This window comes from Pseudopipra pipra, chromosome 26 (genome assembly GCF_036250125.1).
Source record: "Pseudopipra pipra isolate bDixPip1 chromosome 26, bDixPip1.hap1, whole genome shotgun sequence".
Taxonomy (NCBI): Eukaryota; Metazoa; Chordata; class Aves; order Passeriformes; family Pipridae; genus Pseudopipra; species Pseudopipra pipra.
This window is the reverse complement of record NC_087574.1, coordinates 264,133-280,340: the sequence shown is the minus strand read 5'-3', so window position 1 is coordinate 280,340 and position 16,208 is coordinate 264,133. Positions and strand designations below refer to the sequence as shown.

At 47.0% G+C, this 16,208-nt stretch overlaps 1 protein-coding gene and 1 long non-coding RNA gene across 2 annotated transcripts; both read right to left on the bottom strand.

The window, feature by feature from the left end:
- Positions 1–820: 820 nt before the first annotated feature.
- Positions 821–5,469, bottom strand: LOC135402783 (uncharacterized). Its single transcript, XM_064636245.1, has 9 exons — positions 5,426–5,469; positions 5,328–5,395; positions 5,097–5,167; positions 4,467–4,549; positions 4,058–4,169; positions 3,584–3,724; positions 3,275–3,375; positions 2,377–2,515; positions 821–2,074 (listed from the first exon to the last, which is right to left on the bottom strand). Exons 1-9 carry the CDS (start codon positions 5,467–5,469, stop codon positions 821–823), a joined length of 2,013 nt encoding a protein of 670 aa, XP_064492315.1.
- A 52-nt stretch (positions 5,470–5,521) lies between these two features.
- On the bottom strand, positions 5,522–6,644 carry LOC135403023 (uncharacterized). The gene is made up of 3 exons (XR_010425297.1): positions 6,197–6,644; positions 5,700–5,810; positions 5,522–5,624 (listed from the first exon to the last, which is right to left on the bottom strand). It is a non-coding gene; the product is annotated as an uncharacterized LOC135403023 (long non-coding RNA).
- Positions 6,645–16,208: the final 9,564 nt, after the last annotated feature.

Genomic DNA, 16,208 nt, shown 5'->3' with positions numbered 1-16,208 from the left:
ATCTTTACCTTTTGTGCCTCCAATTCTCCTGTCCAGCCTGCCTCAGGACGGAGGGGGAGTGGGAAGGCAAGGAGGAGTGGGAAGTGAGCGAGTGGCGCACGATTTGCATGGTTTCAGTGAGAACACTAAATGATGGAACACCCGTCTTAAACACATCATCGTGGCTAGGCTTCTCGAACAAAGATTTAAGAAGGCTCTATCCACATTTGTTACAAGCACGCTGGTGGCTTATGAGGCCAATGCGAGATAGACATATCCGATTGCAAAAGGCACAGCAGAAAGACTCCCTAGGTGGTATATTCTGCAAGACATGATTCTTTCTGCCTTGTCTTTTCTCCTCGAGAGTGATTCTGCGTGCGTTCTCAAAGGAAACAGCAGCGTTAGAGATGGTGTGTCTCCAGGCCTCCCGATTTGAGGCCAGAGTAGACCAGTCATGTTGATTGATATGGCCGAGGCTGAGATGTTTGTAGCTATAATTGTCTACAACGTGGAATAAATAATTCTGATTACAGTATTTTAGTATTTCTTATTTTATTATTTTAATAATATTTCTTATAACATTACTATCTATTGCTGAATATATATAACATGTAATAATGTATTATAAAGTATTACTTCTCTCTCTATTTCTATATTATATTTCTATATCTATTTCTATATTTCTATACATATTTCTCTCTCTATATTCTATATTTCTCTATATAATTCTATATTTCTATATATATTTCTCTCTCTCTCTCTTCTATATTTCTATATATATTTCTATATTTCTAATAATATCTCTATATTATTATAACTATCATCTACTTAGATAAATCATTCACTCAGGTTTGAGTAGGCGTGTCGAAAACAAGGATGCCTTGGCTAATAAACGCAGTGCTAGTCTTCCGTTCTGCTTGAGCCAGGGCCATAATCCAATGCCATCATTGCCAGAGTGCCCTGAATGCTTGTCTGACGTGAATCTCTGGGGCGTGGAAACCCTCCTCTTCTTCTCTGAAGGGCGGTAGTCTGTGTACTGCCCAAACTGGCTGTGGCAATCATAGCCCCGCCATGTTGATCTTCTCTGCTCTCTCTGCCTCTGTCGGGTTTGCTCCTGAGCAGCCCGGAGCATGAGAGCCTGCTTGGAGCTGGCTTTGGAGGGCCCTGGAACTGCAGTATTCACTAAGACTTGGTCACAACGTGGAGGACTTGTTCTCTCCCTCTTTCTCTTCCGCAGTGAGCGGTCATAGTCTGTGTACGGCACAAACCGGCTGCGAAGGTTGTAAGTTCCCTGCACAGATCTGCTTGGCTCCCTCTGCCTCAGCAAGGTTTGCTCCTGAGCAGCCCTGGGAGCGGGAGCCCACCGGCAGATCCTCTTGGAAGGCCTTGCAGCTGTGCTATCCCTAGGACCACGGTCACGACTTGGAGGACCAGTTCTTCTCTCTGAAGAGTCATCATAGTCTGTGGTGTCCACAGACCAGCTGCGGAGATCCCTGCCCCACAGAGGGGATCTGCTCCGGGACCGCTCCCTGCCAGTGTCCTTCCTGCAAAGGTTGTAAGTTCCCCGCACAGATCTGCTTGGCTCCCTCTGCCTCAGCAAGGTTTGCTCCTGAGCAGCCCTGGGAGCGGGAGCCCACCGGCAGATCCTCTTGGAAGGCCTTGCAGCTGTGCTATCCCTAGGACCACGGTCACGACTTGGAGGACCAGTTCTTCTCTCTGAAGAGTCATCATAGTCTGTGGTGTCCACAGACCAGCTGCGGAGATCCCTGCCCCACAGAGGGGATCTGCTCCGGGACCGCTCCCTGCCAGTGTCCTTCCTGCAAAGGTTGTAAGTTCCCCGCACAGATCTGCTTGGCTCCCTCTGCCTCAGCAAGGTTTGCTCCTGAGCAGCCCTGGGAGCGGGAGCCCACCGGCAGATCCTCTTGGAAGGCCTTGCAGCTGTGCTATCCCTAGGACCACGGTCACGACTTGGAGGACCAGTTCTTCTCTCTGAAGAGTCATCATAGTCTGTGGTGTCCACAGACCAGCTGCGGAGATCCCTGCCCCACAGAGGGGATCTGCTCCGGGACCGCTCCCTGCCAGTGTCCTTCATGCCCTGCAAAGAGAGCTGTGGAGAGTTCCTGCCCTTTTCTCCTGAAAGGATCAGAGCAGTGGGGAACCCCTACAAGTTCTGGGACAGGACAGTTTGGGGCCTCCAAAAAGCTCTTTTGGAGGGCTACTAAGACCAAAAGGCCAGAGGCGCACAAAAGGGATGGATCCAGGTGGGATGCTTTGAGAGGGAGCAGCGTTGTGGCTGGGAAGAAAGGTGCGGTGTGTGAGGGACAGAAGAGAAATGCTGAGATCCCAGAAAGAAATCCACTATTCCTCTGATGCCCTGACCCACGACCCCAAAGTTACCTTAGTCCTACCAGTCAGACCCTGTGGTCCAACAGAGCCCGCCTGCTTGCTGCTGGCCACACACTGACTGAGGAAGGAAGGGGCATGTGATGGTGCCAGTGAGGAAGAAGCCCTTTCTCCAATTCTCAGATCCGAGCATCTGGAGAAAAACAAAAGAGTGATCTCAGTTTAGAGCTGTTGTTGCAACCTCCTCTGGGGTTCAGTCATTTTCTCAGAGAGGTTTCTATGACAGAGAGAAGTCTTAACCAAGGACACTAATGGGAAACTCAGCTAGGGTCTTCCCACCAAGTTTGCCTCTGTCCCAACAAAAACCTCATCTCTATACCTCCCACAGCCTCCATTTCATAAATTCACAGACTTGTTTGGGTTGCAAGGGACCTTTAACTTTATCTTGTTCCACCCCGCTGTGGTGGGCAGGAACACCCTCCACTATTCCAAGGTTTCTCCAAGCCCTGTCCAACCTGGCCTTGAACACTTCCAGGGATGGGGCACCCACAGATGCTGTGGCAACCTGTGCCAGTGTCTCAGCAGCCTTACAGCAAAGAATTCCTTCCCAATATCTAATGTAAACCTGCCCTCTGTTAGCTGAAAACTGATAGCCTTCATCCTGTCACTACATTCCCTGACAAATGGTGCCTCCCCATCTTTCCTGGAGGTCCTCTTTAAGTCCTCTTATCTACAAGAGTCAACATCAGAGACCAGGCAAGTAGCAGATTACATCCGGGCCGCAGCCTGAAGCCCAGTAAAGGACAGACACGGAGTAGTTCAGATTTGACAGCACTGAATGATGCAGGTAGTAATTTCATTTGATGAGAAAAACACTCAGGAAGGTGAGAAGCACAACTGCAAATGAGGAAAAGGAAATGTATTCTGAACATATTTGAATCCTGGTTATTACCTGGCATAGAACAGCAGGTAGGCTTGCTGCCTGAGAACTGTGTCAATGGAACACAGCTCCACAGATTCATCGTCCATCCGGTACCACAATCCATTGCTGGCCTGTAAAAAAAAGGCAAGGATCTCTCCATGGTTTCTCTCCAAAAACACAGGTAGGAAACTGCCAAACCGAGAGCATGTCAAAACAAATGCAGTCCAGCCACTAAGGAGGCCTCCTGCCCCAAAACTTTGGCTGTCAGTAACACTGACAGGAAAGTTTATCTTCCCCAGCACACATTTTTCCCCATTGGGAAGGAAGTTGCTCTTTTACCTTTGTGTAGCAGAAATAGTGTCCTCCATGACAGCTGACACCACTGTGCACCAGGACAGCATATAAGGAGTAGAGGAGTGCTTCTCCATCTGCCTGAGACATGTATGGGCGAAGATCCAAGTACTCCGGATACTCTACAACCTATGGAGAGACCAAGAGGGCTCAGAAAAGACCCTGGTCTGTGACATGAAATAGCCTACCAAGTGCAGGGGCCAGTCCAGGTGTATCAATACATCTCTGGGGCTCATGAGCACTTGGTTTTCCATAAAGCAACATATAATCGTTTGGGGGGCAGGAAACCCTTCTCAGTCAAAGCAGCCCTATCAGAGCACAGTGCTTGCCTGTCTTCCCACAGGAACTTTCCACTCCCCAGAAGGGACCACAAAAAACCCAACACAAGCAGCTTGTGACAAGCATACTGCTTTAGGAAATCTGCCTCTTGAAGAGAAAGCTACACACCAATAGTGTACACACCTTGCTGATCTTCCCACCAGTGAAGCAGTCAAACCTCTTCAGACACACAGTGAGAACCTTGGGTGCACGGTGGACAGTGAACCTCTTAGTGGCGGCAACATTCTTCTCACACCTTGAAACCAAGCACAGAGCACAGCGCTGAAATGCACCCTATCTTCCACCAAGGCAGTCAGACAACCTTTCTTGTCTCGTGCATCCTTATGCTATTTTAAGGCAATTCGGTGCCATATTTAAAACAAACAAACAAACAAACAAACAAAAAACCTCCACCCCCCCCCAAAAACCAGACAAAAAAACCTGTGTCTCATCAGTGTGCAGTAAACTTCCACGAGAAGATGACTTCTGCTCAATGACTTGTAGCCCCCTCACACAGAGTCTAGTGTTAATATGTTGTTAGTAGTCATCTTACTTGCTACATTTAAAGCAGTTTTCACCATCCAGGTGCTCAGGTGTTACAAAGTCCTCCAGAGCTGCAGTGAGGGATGAGGCTGCCTGGAGAATTGAGAAATTGGTGCACTGAGCTACAGCAAATGCCCTGGCCCAAACATTTTCCAGGAGCTGACAAGAAAACCCCTGTAGCTGATGCTGAGGAGACCCGCCATGAATCTGCAAGCTATATCCAGAAGGAACCAGAAAGGGAGTGTGGTGCTGAACATTTCCCCTGTCCCAGAGGTTCTCAGGGCAATCAAGAGCTCCCTCTCTGTACCGCCTGCCATTGAGCTACTGATGTTATGTAGGGTCATCAGTAGTGAAAACAATCCAACCCATCAGCCTGGAAGCCAGACAGGTGTTGAAGGAGGGCAAAGGGAAGAAGGAGGAGGATATGTCAAGGGTGCAGAGCGCATAATGGGCGCTTGTCCAGCTTCAAGCCAGCACCTACAGAGAGACCAGTGCCATGGGCTCTGCAGGAGGACAACATCCGTTCCCCTTCCCATCCACAACCAAGACCTCTTGTGTTCACAGCATATGCTTTCAGGACAAATGTGTTGACTCTGAAAAGCCTTGCCATGTCTTGAAGCACAACTGCAAAACCTCTTACTTTGATATCCAAAGGGACATCCAGGAAGGCCTCATAGGAATCAGAAATGGCTTTGCAGCTGAAGCAGATGACTGGAAGGAAAAATCAAAATGCCGAGCAATGGTGAGTTGAACGATGGTACTGCTTTGTGCTCATTGTACCTGTCCTGCTAGTCCCAGGACCAGCTGTTGGGCACAGGCAGACAGAAGGGCACAGGCAGTGCCAAGGAGAGCAGTAGTTGTAGAAACATACCTCTGGATCTCAGAAAGCCTCCAAATATTTGATGGACAATGGTAGTAGATTGGGATGATATGTCCAAGCTGGAAACAAGTGGTAAGACAGAGCATTACTTCCTCCAAGCCCCGGCTGTAGGTTTTCCTTGATGAGGCCACATCAAGGAGTCCAAAGGGCTCAGAACTTTGTAAAGGTAACTTGCTTGTGCTTACTCGTTGCTTGCACTCAGACAAGCTCTCTGCATGGCATTGACAGTACAGCATAAGAAGTCATGGGCATCTTCCTCCCTGCCAAGCTGAAAATGTTCTCCTATGACTAAGAAACAGGAAGTTAGCAGTTGTCTCCTACAGGAAGGGAAGAAAACCTGTCAAAGAACCTGAAATCACATACGTCTGAAACCCCTGAGAACAGCCAAAGGCAGGATGGCACTGACTGAGGAATGCAGGACCTTGTTAACATGCGCTTCCATGATGCACATCATGCAGAAGCCTTGTTGGCGACCTGAGGAGGGAGGGAGAGAAGGTCCTCTGGTTAGCAAAATATCCCTAGTGGTGGAATACTCCTCTTCTTCCACTCCCACTCCAGTGCAATATGCCACTCCTCCCAGTGTTTCAACAAGCACGGGACGTTTTAGTGCACAGAAAATGTTCTTCAGAGGAATGCTAAACTGAGGTTTTAACTTGCAGGAATAGAGACCCAGAGCTAGAAAGACGTGCCTTCATGAAGAATAAGACAGCTGGATAGGACAGGTGGCTCCTGAGTGTACAAAGAACACAAGTTCTGGGGCTGACAAAGGGCTGCTTTTCTCCTAAATCAAATTTCAGGTTCTGGGAATCCTTGGGATTTGATTAACAGATTTACAGGGAGACGTCCCTAAGAGTACTCACAGGCCTGGCTGTGCTCCCGGGAGAGCAGATAGTTGGCCAGCGGCGGGGTGTATGTCAGGCATTGCAGGACAGCATTAAGGAAGCATGTGTTGCCCACATTGCGGAGTCCTGCTCCAGCACTCTGTCTTTGCTGCCAGACCATGCAAATCTTCTCCGGGGGAAAGAGGATCCTTTGTGGCGGAGTCATTCCCTCGGCAATGACTGCAGGGAAATTCCATTTGGAAAGAGATGAAATGAGGCACAAAGGCATATTTAAACAGTGAGGTCTCTACAGGAGCACTCAGGACCATCTGCTTTAACTGCCAACCCAACAACATCAGGGGAAGCTTAAACAGTGCCATTTAAATTTACTGTTTTGGAAAAATCCATTCCCCTGTTTACGTTGCTGAGAGTCCAACAAACCCACAATCTGATTTCTGGGCCGCAGGCTACCTTCCTTTCTCAGTAGAGTTCTAGACTGAATTATCAGTGAAGCCATCCCTTTTCCTGATTGTAACTTGTTGAAAACAAGTAAATAGTGAGCACGGAAGGTAACCCAAAGGATGGCAGACCTCTCTACGAGCAATGGCAGCTTTCAAAGTCTTGTACCTAGTGTCAGAGGAGTGACAAAAGGTGTTTTCCTGGGTCTAATTGTAAACACGGGGGTCAGTTTGACTGCTCTCAGGAAACATCCCAGAGATCACTCTAGGTTGTGAGCACATCGTTCTGGGATTTGACCACCAGCCATGTCAGTTGTCTGTGGCAGTTCACAAAGTCCAAACCTGCTGGTGAAGCTATTACTCACAGGAGTCGTTCCCTGCTGTGGCCATTGCCTCTCTCAGGAAGAGAGTGCAATGCTTTAGATGACCAAGGATGTCTTTCTCTCCAGAAAGAGAACAGCACCAATCCCGTCACCTAATTGCAAAGAAATTACTGTAGCTCACTGAAAGTATAAAAACTCTAAGTAAACGCAGAACGGCATCCACCACCAAGTCTTTCAGTGGTGCTTGTAACTGCTGCTGAGCTGCAGCTCACGCCCTTATGATCAGTCGCGGGGCACCAACTCACAGCGGGTTCAAAGGCCCTTTTGAAATGCTCCAATGTATGTTACCTTCTCTGAAGAGGCCCCGCTGCTCTCCTGACACTGCTTCAGCAACAGAGCCCTCTGGCTTTCCCACCTCCTAGGAGTGACCGTCTTTCAGCCACTACTTTAACTGCTGCCTCTGCTGCTCTCCTTTTTCTGCCTCCCTCCCTCCCCCAGCAATCAAGGTGGGCTGAGCCCATCCCCTCAGACTACAGTCACCTCCCTGCTTACCTATCCTAGGCTATGGAAAAAAACCAAGAATCAGCAAACTGGAATTCTAGCCTAGGTCATACGTGGCCAGCCTATAAAAGTTGTAACAGCTCAGCCTACAGCTAGGAAGGTATAAATCAGCCTATACTTTTATCCCGTGTACCCTGCTCTATGATCTGTGCCAAAAGTCAAAGCATTACCTTTGAAAGAGGATGAAAGTTGAGGAGAAACGGTCAGTAAACAATAAACCATCCAAAAAAGGCAGGCACACAAGTAGCAAAGGAAGGAGCTGAGTTATCCCGAAGGCCAACTCTGTCCAACTGATTTTCGTTGGCGCGCTCCTCAGGATACCGGATGGGTGCCACATCTCTGCCCCTTTGTGACATGGGGTCACATGGAACCACACGGAACCACATGGGTCTTGGGCACAGGAACCCACATGGCACGTCCGCCAGGTGGAAGCCACTGCACCTCCCCCCGTGCTGGTGGCAAAGGGCTAGTCATCCTCTGACAGAGCTCCCACACCTTCCCTGAGCCACACGGCCTGAGGAGTAAAAGCCTGCTCAGGGCTGTAACTGAGCCAGGTCACAGCTTTTCTGGCCCCCAAGACACTGAGGGTTTCACTTCCACTTCTATCAGTGAGACTCTTAGCAAAGCACCTGGACTCTAATGGGTTCATTTCCAATTAATTTCATCTGCCCCCAGGGTACAGCCATGGGCTGACCCTGAACTGGGACTGCCAAAGGAACCCTTCAGAGGCTGCGCTGGGAGGACCTTGGCTGGCTGCTGGCCCCCGCCCAGCTGCTGTCTTGTCCTCAAGCTCTGAAAACGTTCCTGGATGGCTTTTTGGCAGCTTCACATTTACTCCTGCTGCTAGGGTGGGTTAGGTTTTGATCAGCCGCAGTTTTAGCCAGACTCCCACTCTGGATGGTGATAAGGGAAAATGTTAAGTTGCTGTTGAGAAAATGTTACGCTGCTATTGATAAGGGAAAATTTCAAGCTGCACAGTCTAATAAGTGAAATTTTAAGGTTCGTGTGCTGTTGCTAAGATAGCAGCTATGTGCTGGTGAGCAGGCAATGGGGAGTTGCCCAGAGGCAGCCAATGGGAAAGCTGTGTGATGGTGCGAAGGGGCAGCCAGTGGGAAAGTGTGCAGGGTACCAAAGGGTAACCCGTAGACAACCAATGGGACACCGAGTGGACGGGCACCCCATGAGGAGCCGTTGCCAGGGGAAGATGCTGAGGGACTGAGCGAGGTGAGAAGTTCAGAGAGAGGAAGACTTTGAGCCTTCATCCCTTACGACCACCCGAGGCAACCACCAGAGAGAAGTGCGCAGGCTCCAGGAGGCGTGTCCCGAGATTTACATAGAACACTGCCCACTCTCGGGTAGTTCAGGAAGATGTAAAAATGTGCAATGAATCTGTATGACCTAATTGTATAAAACGGAAGCTATGACGGGCGAGGGCACGCGCGTGTTAGGCGGAGCTATCCCCCGCACGTCCGGCGCCGAAATAAACAAATACCGGCTTAATAGCACCTGTGGCTATTGAGTTTTACTACTGTTGCCTTTTCCTGGCATCAATGGGTAGAGACAGTTTTGTCCCTGCTGCACTTGGCCTATGTTGTTTTGGGCTTGTTGGAAATCATAAAACTTTTCTAATTTTTTTAGTGTTCCTAATTAACTTTTTGATTAGTTGTTTTTAACACACATCATAGGCGGTGCGTTCAGCCTTAAATCAGCTTTAGCCAGCATGGAGTAAAAATTGTCATAAGCTCCTTTGGGAGAACACAGCCTGGGAAAAGTACTAAAACTGTAAGTTTTGTTGAAGTTAACCCTGTTATGCTTCAGTGGAGAAAGCCTGCCAGAGAAAGATTTCTTGTTGAAGGAGGAGATCTGGAACACAAGATTTATGGACTACAAGGACCTTCTGCAGAAACCAGCAGCTAAAGAAGAAGACTAACAAAGGCTCAGCATTTGTGTCAGAAAATCCCTAGGGGAGGGAAAATATACAAAAAAGATTAAAGATATGAAGTTATTACAGTAGAAAGTGAGAAATTAATATCCACTACCACATAGAATACTAAGTAATGAAAGGGAGTGAGTGATGTAATTTGGAAGCAATGAACATTAATTTCTTTGTTTGCCAAATCTGTATAAATAGGTGAAAAGCGATGTCTTGCTGTCAGTACGGAGGCAGGATTTTTGTCAGCCACATGCGCACGCAGGGCTGCAAATAAAAGTAATCACTTGCTTTCTAACACTAAAAAGCCAATTTGTCAGAGGGTCCTATTTATCCCGACAGTTTCAGAGGTGTTTAGCAACAGGCAGTCCTCTGGACACCTGGTGTAACCTCTGCTCAGCAGGCAGATAGTGTTTCTCATGCGCCAAGGATGCAGCTGGTTGTTATTTAACAACACTTGACCTGGCTGGTTTGGCCCCTGCCTGGAATGGGGCATCAAGTTTTACTCAGTTCTTCTCAGGACAGGTGGTTTTACTCCTGCCCAGCTCAGCACAGTTCATATGGCTCCTGCTCCACTCCGAGGTGTTTCTTCTTTTATACTTGGGGCATCCAGCTAGGGCATGACTTTGCTTGGATGGCTTTTTTCATCACGTCTTGCAGCAGCTGGTTTTATCCCTGTCATCCTTGGGGAGGCTCCTTGTGTCCCTTACCCAGACAAAGTATCTGCATTTACTCCTGCATTACACCTCTCAGGTGACTTTTTATGCCCCTGCCCTAACCTGATGTCTAGGTCCTGTATTACCATCCCCTCAGCAGCACTTCAGGAGCTCTCTGATGAAGACAATCAACAATGGCACTCGTGAACAGTGCCTCTGCTCCTGCCTCCTGCTCATATGGGGGCATTTTAGGACGTAAACAGCTGTGCTCTGTGACCAAGCTGGTCCGACATGAGTCCCCTTTGCCCTCATCGTCAGTCCCTGAAGGTCCAGTGCGCCAGGAAGACCCCTTCTCCCCCTCCCTATCAGCCTTCCCATTTCCAGGCCCCAGGCCGACTCCTTTGCTCCTCACAGGCCTTGCAGGTCACAAGCACCTGCCTGCCGGGCTGGGATGGCCTCACAGCAGCACAGGGCAGCACAGCAGCACGCAGAGCCCCATCTTAATACCAAACAGACTCTTCTCCCCTGAAAGGGCCACTCCTGTTCTGTTAACGTGTTTCAAGTCTAGATTAAGATTGTTATATTGGCATGACAAACCAAGGATTAGGATGTGCCCTGGCCTGCAGAGTGATCAGGTCCAGGTGATCAGGCATCATAAGCTGAGCTGTGCTGTACAGTTCGGTGCTAAAGGGCTTACAAAATCTTGCTATGCTGGTGCTGCTTATAAAAATCTTGTGCTACTCAAATCATGGTGTTCTGGGCTATAGTGATCATACCATGATGTTAAAAAAAATGAAGCTTTAATGGTAACTGTGACTCAGTGCCATCATCATTCTGCCAAGGATATCCTGATGAACCCGTCTGTCACCGCAGTGTCAGGTGATAGCCCTGACCAAAAGGGGACAGGGGGAGGTGCAGAACAACTGTCCATAAGTGTCCCTTGGCTCAGGGGATATGCAGGGCAGCAGGGATGCGTGCTGGTCCCCTTTCCTCCTTTCCCCTTCCAGGTGACCCTGGCCAAGGCCCCAGCACCTGCTGCCACGAGCTGTACACAGCTCCCCTGATGTTCAAGGTCTGACAAGTTTAATAAAACAGCTCCCACCAGAGATTTGGTCTGATCCCCCTGGTCTGAGGGGAAACTGTGTCTATGGGGGAGGAAGGTATGCTTTCTGCACCTCATTTTTGTACCTCATCAAAACCACTTCAAGATTTGGACAAAAATCAAAGGATAAGCGACCAAGAAGGCTCCTGATAGCCTTAAACAAAAGAGATGTTGGATCCTGATTGCTCCCTTTGGGCTAGAATAGTCCCATTCCCTGTCAGAAAACTGCCTGAAGCCAGACACAGTCCCATGGAGAGCTCAGCCCTGCACTTGGCCGCTGGAGCTGTTCTGCAGCTCACGCCGCCTGACAGGGTGGCAACAGAGCCCCTCTGCTCCCTGTAGCTCAAAGCTAGTGGGCTCTGGGCACAAAGGGGTGAGGCCAGGAACGGGCGGGGGAATCCAGAGCAAGGGGCTACGGGGATCGTGTCACTACTCTGAAGGGGACCTTCCATGGGCAGTCAATGGTATTGATTTCGGAGCGGGCCGTAGGGGTGCGTGGGGAGAGCTCTCGACTCTGCGGTTCCTCGCGTGTCTGACAGGGCGTCTTGGGAGGCACTGGAGTTCCCCCAGCTGCTCCAGATCCAAAGCCCTGAGATTTCCTTCTTTCCTTCCCTTCTTCCCTCCCCAGGGTCTCCTGTGGTGTTCTTCTGGCATTGGGCGTAGCAGGAGTCACCCCCAGGGCTCTGCATGGGGCAGGCTGGGTTGTGGCAGCCTAAAAATGTGTAATTAATAAGGAAATTGTAGATTTTGCATATAAGTTGTTGTATTGTATTGTACTGTATGTATGTTCTGTCCTTTCATTGGCTGATATTTGACGCAGTACCGTATATGGTTATGTTCGGCCCCTATCTCCTACGATTGGTTGTAATTTGCATGCTCCGCCTAAACCCCATCTTCTGTTCCAGTGCCTTCCTTACCCACCTTATTTAAGGCTGGAGCCATTTTGCGCAGTGCTTTTTGTGCCCTTTTGTTCCTCCCTTTAAGCAGTTCAGTTGCCCCGCTACTTTTATAACAAAATCGCCTTACCAGCTGCACCCAGAAAAGTTGGGGAGGTCTTTATTCAAGCGCTGACCTCCGCACTGGGTGGTACCTGCTACTGCTCAGGTGATTGGACAGAGCCATTTGTTGGTGTGAGTTTGGCATTCCCCACCCAAACTGCTACAGGAGTGCCAAGCCATTCTGAGGAATGGGGAGTTGTTACAAAGACTTGACCGGAGCCCTGCTTAGAGGGGCTGGGAGAGGTCCAGCAGCATGGAGTGAGCCTGGCCAGTGCAGAGGGGCCCCGAGCAGGAGGTGAAATCTCTTGCAGAGAGGCGCCACTTGCCACAACAGCAAACGGGGAAATCTTCCTCTCCCTTCAGGTCAGAGGTAGAAGTGGGTGTGATCAGTGGTGTTCAATCCCCCTGCAATGTGGAGGTGTAACGGCGGAGGGGTTCAGACAGAAATGCACACAAATCAATACGATTGGCAAAAATGTCCGCTTTATTAGAGGAAAAGCAGCTTATATGCTGCTTGTGATGCAGAGACATGTGATTCTTTTTCAGGTTACATTGGATACATAAGGTAAACACACTGAGCTGTACATTACTAATTGGACCACACCAGGTGTCCATAAAACTTGTTTTCCTGCCAGCATAACTCCTCCGTCACCCCGGCACAGGACCTGCAGTCATATTAGTGGCGCAGTATTTTTTTTACTGTCTGCACCCAGCCATGCCAAGGTGAAGGTCGCAGAAATGCAATGGAAACTGTTCACACAGTTTCTGTCCTCCGACAAATCCCCCGTTGAAGTTTGAACAGTTTAAATTGCATTTCTGTAACATTCCTTATTGTATCTATAACATCTCAATAAGCGCAAACATACAACAACACCACCATCACCAATAAACTCAACAACCTATTGACCCTAAGATGTGTGCTCTCAAAGTGTGCCTAAAAGTGCTTCTTTAAATGTAGGGTTTATTCTTAAAACTTCCACTCTGTTCAGAACATCCTTGGAAATGGAACTCCATTAAACTCTGGGCCATATGTCTTCTGTTATTCTTTTTCACCCCTTGGCCCTTGAATAACACAATGACATGATCGTATATTAACACTGGATCTTCCGTTTCTATTGCACTCTTTGCATACCATTCTATTGCAGCCCAGAGAGTTTGTTCAGGATTTCTTGCCATTTTATGGAAAGGTATCGGTGTATTTGTTTATCCAAAAGTGTTTGTGTAAGTGAATATTCACACACATACATGCATACATTTTCATTCATTCACTTTCACACGGTGGCCACCATCATTCAAACACACTTCACACACACATACTTTTGAATCTCATTTTACTGTCTCATGAGTTACGAAACCATACTAATTCTCTAGTACCTTATGGTGTTAAAGCTTCTCCACCAAACAGGTGAACTTTCCTCCACCAATACCCAGTGAATAATCTAAGATCTTAACCTTCTATAATTATATGCTTAAACATACTAAAAAATTGTGCTCCGACAAAACTAAAAATACTGTGCCTTAACAACACTAAAATGTGCTCATAATGCTGACAAATTGTGCTCCTGTTATACTTACTTTAAAGTTCGTACACTCTCTTAAATCCTTAATTTCACGTGCTTAAAAAAAAATATACAAAAATATACTAAAAAGGTGTATATGACTAAGAAAAACTATGCTTATAATACCAAAAAGAATTGTTCTCCAAAAACTGTGTTCTAACAATATTGAGGAAACTGTTAGCCACAACAGCTCCTGATGTTACCATTGTTACCTGCAGAAAACAGCATCAACCTTGTTCTTTCTTTCCAAGGTTTCATTCATCATGCAGGCAGCTACCAACACCTGTGTACAAAAAAAAACTTAACATATGAAACAACTTTTGCAAATGAACTGAGGGGGTTGCCACCTGTTCTCTCCCCGTTTCTGTCTTGCAAAAGTGTTTTACAAATTCTTAAATCACTGACCCCTATACCAAATACATAGCATTGTCTGGCAACTTGGTAGTAGTTTTCAAACTGGACAAGCAATTCACCCTTTCAAAGTTTTTCTAGTTTGGATATGATATAGAATTTTACCCCAAAAATTGTTATTGCACAATCACATATAATCTTGGGAAGACTCGTAAGCCAAAAGGTTTCTGTCATATGATGATTCCAAATAAATCTTGCTACCCACTGTAACACTACTGAGATGAAACACAAATACAAGCACTGCAAAATAGTTAATGTCTGATGTAGAGTTCCCAAACCACACCAGTCTGCCTGATCTTCACAAACATCACTGGTGTGACATGAGCAGCACAGAAACAGATCGTTGTATACAGCGACAACCCTTAGGCCTCAGGATGTTAAAAGTTCTATAGTTTTCCATTGTCTTCCTTTCCCCTTAGTGACACGTCTGCCCTATCTCAGTCGAGAAATCATCTTCTAAATCCACATCTAAACAGACATTCCTCTGCTCCACAGTTTGCACAGGCAACACGGAGACAAAAGGTGTTTTTCGCAGAGTGTGATCTTTTGGCAGCTCTGGATGAGTTGTGGGGAGAGAATCCTCCTCTGTCCTAGATACCAGTGACAAGCAGTCTGCAGTGGAGCTGCTTTCCAAACAGCTGAATGTTTGTGTACATTCAGTGGTAGACCTATTTCTGTTTTCTCACTTTTTCCTCTTTGGCAAAGGCTGTTTGGTTCAAGTTGGCTGCCAGAATGCAGGAGTGCTTTTGATTCCTGAGTGTGTTCTACCTCAGTGCTGGCTTCCTGCAGTTCATCTTTGTCCACTTCTTCATGCATCAGGCACAGATTTGTATTAAACTCACATTGAACTTCACAAGCTACAATATTAGTAGGTTTCTTTGGATTCTGAGATACACTAATGTCTTTAAAATCCTTTCCACTGCTGTCTTCAGTTACACTTTGGACTTTGGCTTCTGGATTGTCAGGTAAACTTTCAATCTGTCCGGGTGTAATTTCCAATATTTTTTTTTTTTTTCTAAGTTGATTGCACTACTGGTTAATTGGTTAATTATTTCTGCATCACTGTATGTTTGAATTCATAATGATTCAGTGAAGACAAGTCTTCATCCTTGGATTCATATTCTTTGTGAGATATGAATGAAAGCACCTCTGGCATAACCTCTGCCAAACTATCTGTGTTTGTTTCCATACAGATTATCTCTTTTTCAGACATCTCTACTGGTGCTGCAGATTGGCTGTAACTTGCGCTGGCAGCAACAGCTGAAGGGTGACATCAATATGGTGTCTCCTGTGAGGAAAAAATCTGTCTCTGTTGTTACGTCTTCTGCAGATATTTGTCCATAATCCGTTTCTTGCATAGTTTTCAAATTACTCTCCCCAGACCTGAGGAGACAGTCTGTAACAGTTGATTCTGCTCCATGTCCAGCCAGTGTCTGAAACTCATAGCTGCTTACTAGAGAGCAGTTCTTATTTGCTAAGTCACTGAGAAAGAAACCTTCATCACAACGTGTTGGTATTTTTTGTATTGGCAAAAGCTGCCCATGGTTTCCAAATTGGATGTGTTTTACTGCAGATGTCTGTGTTGAGGTCATGTTAAGAGCAAGTCCCATAGAAGATTCAGCAGTAGATGCACTGACAGATGCACTTCCCCTGCCTGAATCTGTCACACTTAATTGTGCCATCAAGTTATTATAGTCATTGTCAAGCTCATCTTTTGAAAAAGTTCGCATTTAAGTCTATGACAGTGAAAAAATACTGTTTGATCATTCTGTTTGATACTCAGCCTTAAGCTACATGTGCAGTTCAGAAGGATATAGAAGGCCAGATTCCAGCTTGCAGCCGGTTCCTTAGATGTGATCTACGTCATCTGCTCGTATTTTTAGTTCTTTTATCTATGAAATTTCGGTAAGAGAACAAAATTCACAACATAAGCAGCACAAAGGAAAACAAATAACTAGTTGTAAGAACATGTAACTCCATAATCGTGGAACAACAGCACAGAACAGGTAAAAACTACACCTGTTATATTAAAATCCTAAATCACTCACAGGTT

Excerpts from the sequence above, each read along its gene's own strand:
- LOC135402783 (XM_064636245.1), bottom strand. The coding sequence starts at position 5,469 with ATGTGGCCTCATCAAGGAAAACCTACAGCCGGGGCTTGGAGGAA. Across the intron at positions 4,550-5,096 it reads ATGTCCCTTTGGATATCAAA|GCAGCCTCATCCCTCACTGC; the intron begins GTAAGAGGTTTT and ends TCAATTCTCCAG. Across the intron at positions 3,725-4,057 it reads CTGGTGGGAAGATCAGCAAG|GTTGTAGAGTATCCGGAGTA; the intron begins GTGTGTACACTA and ends GTCTCTCCATAG.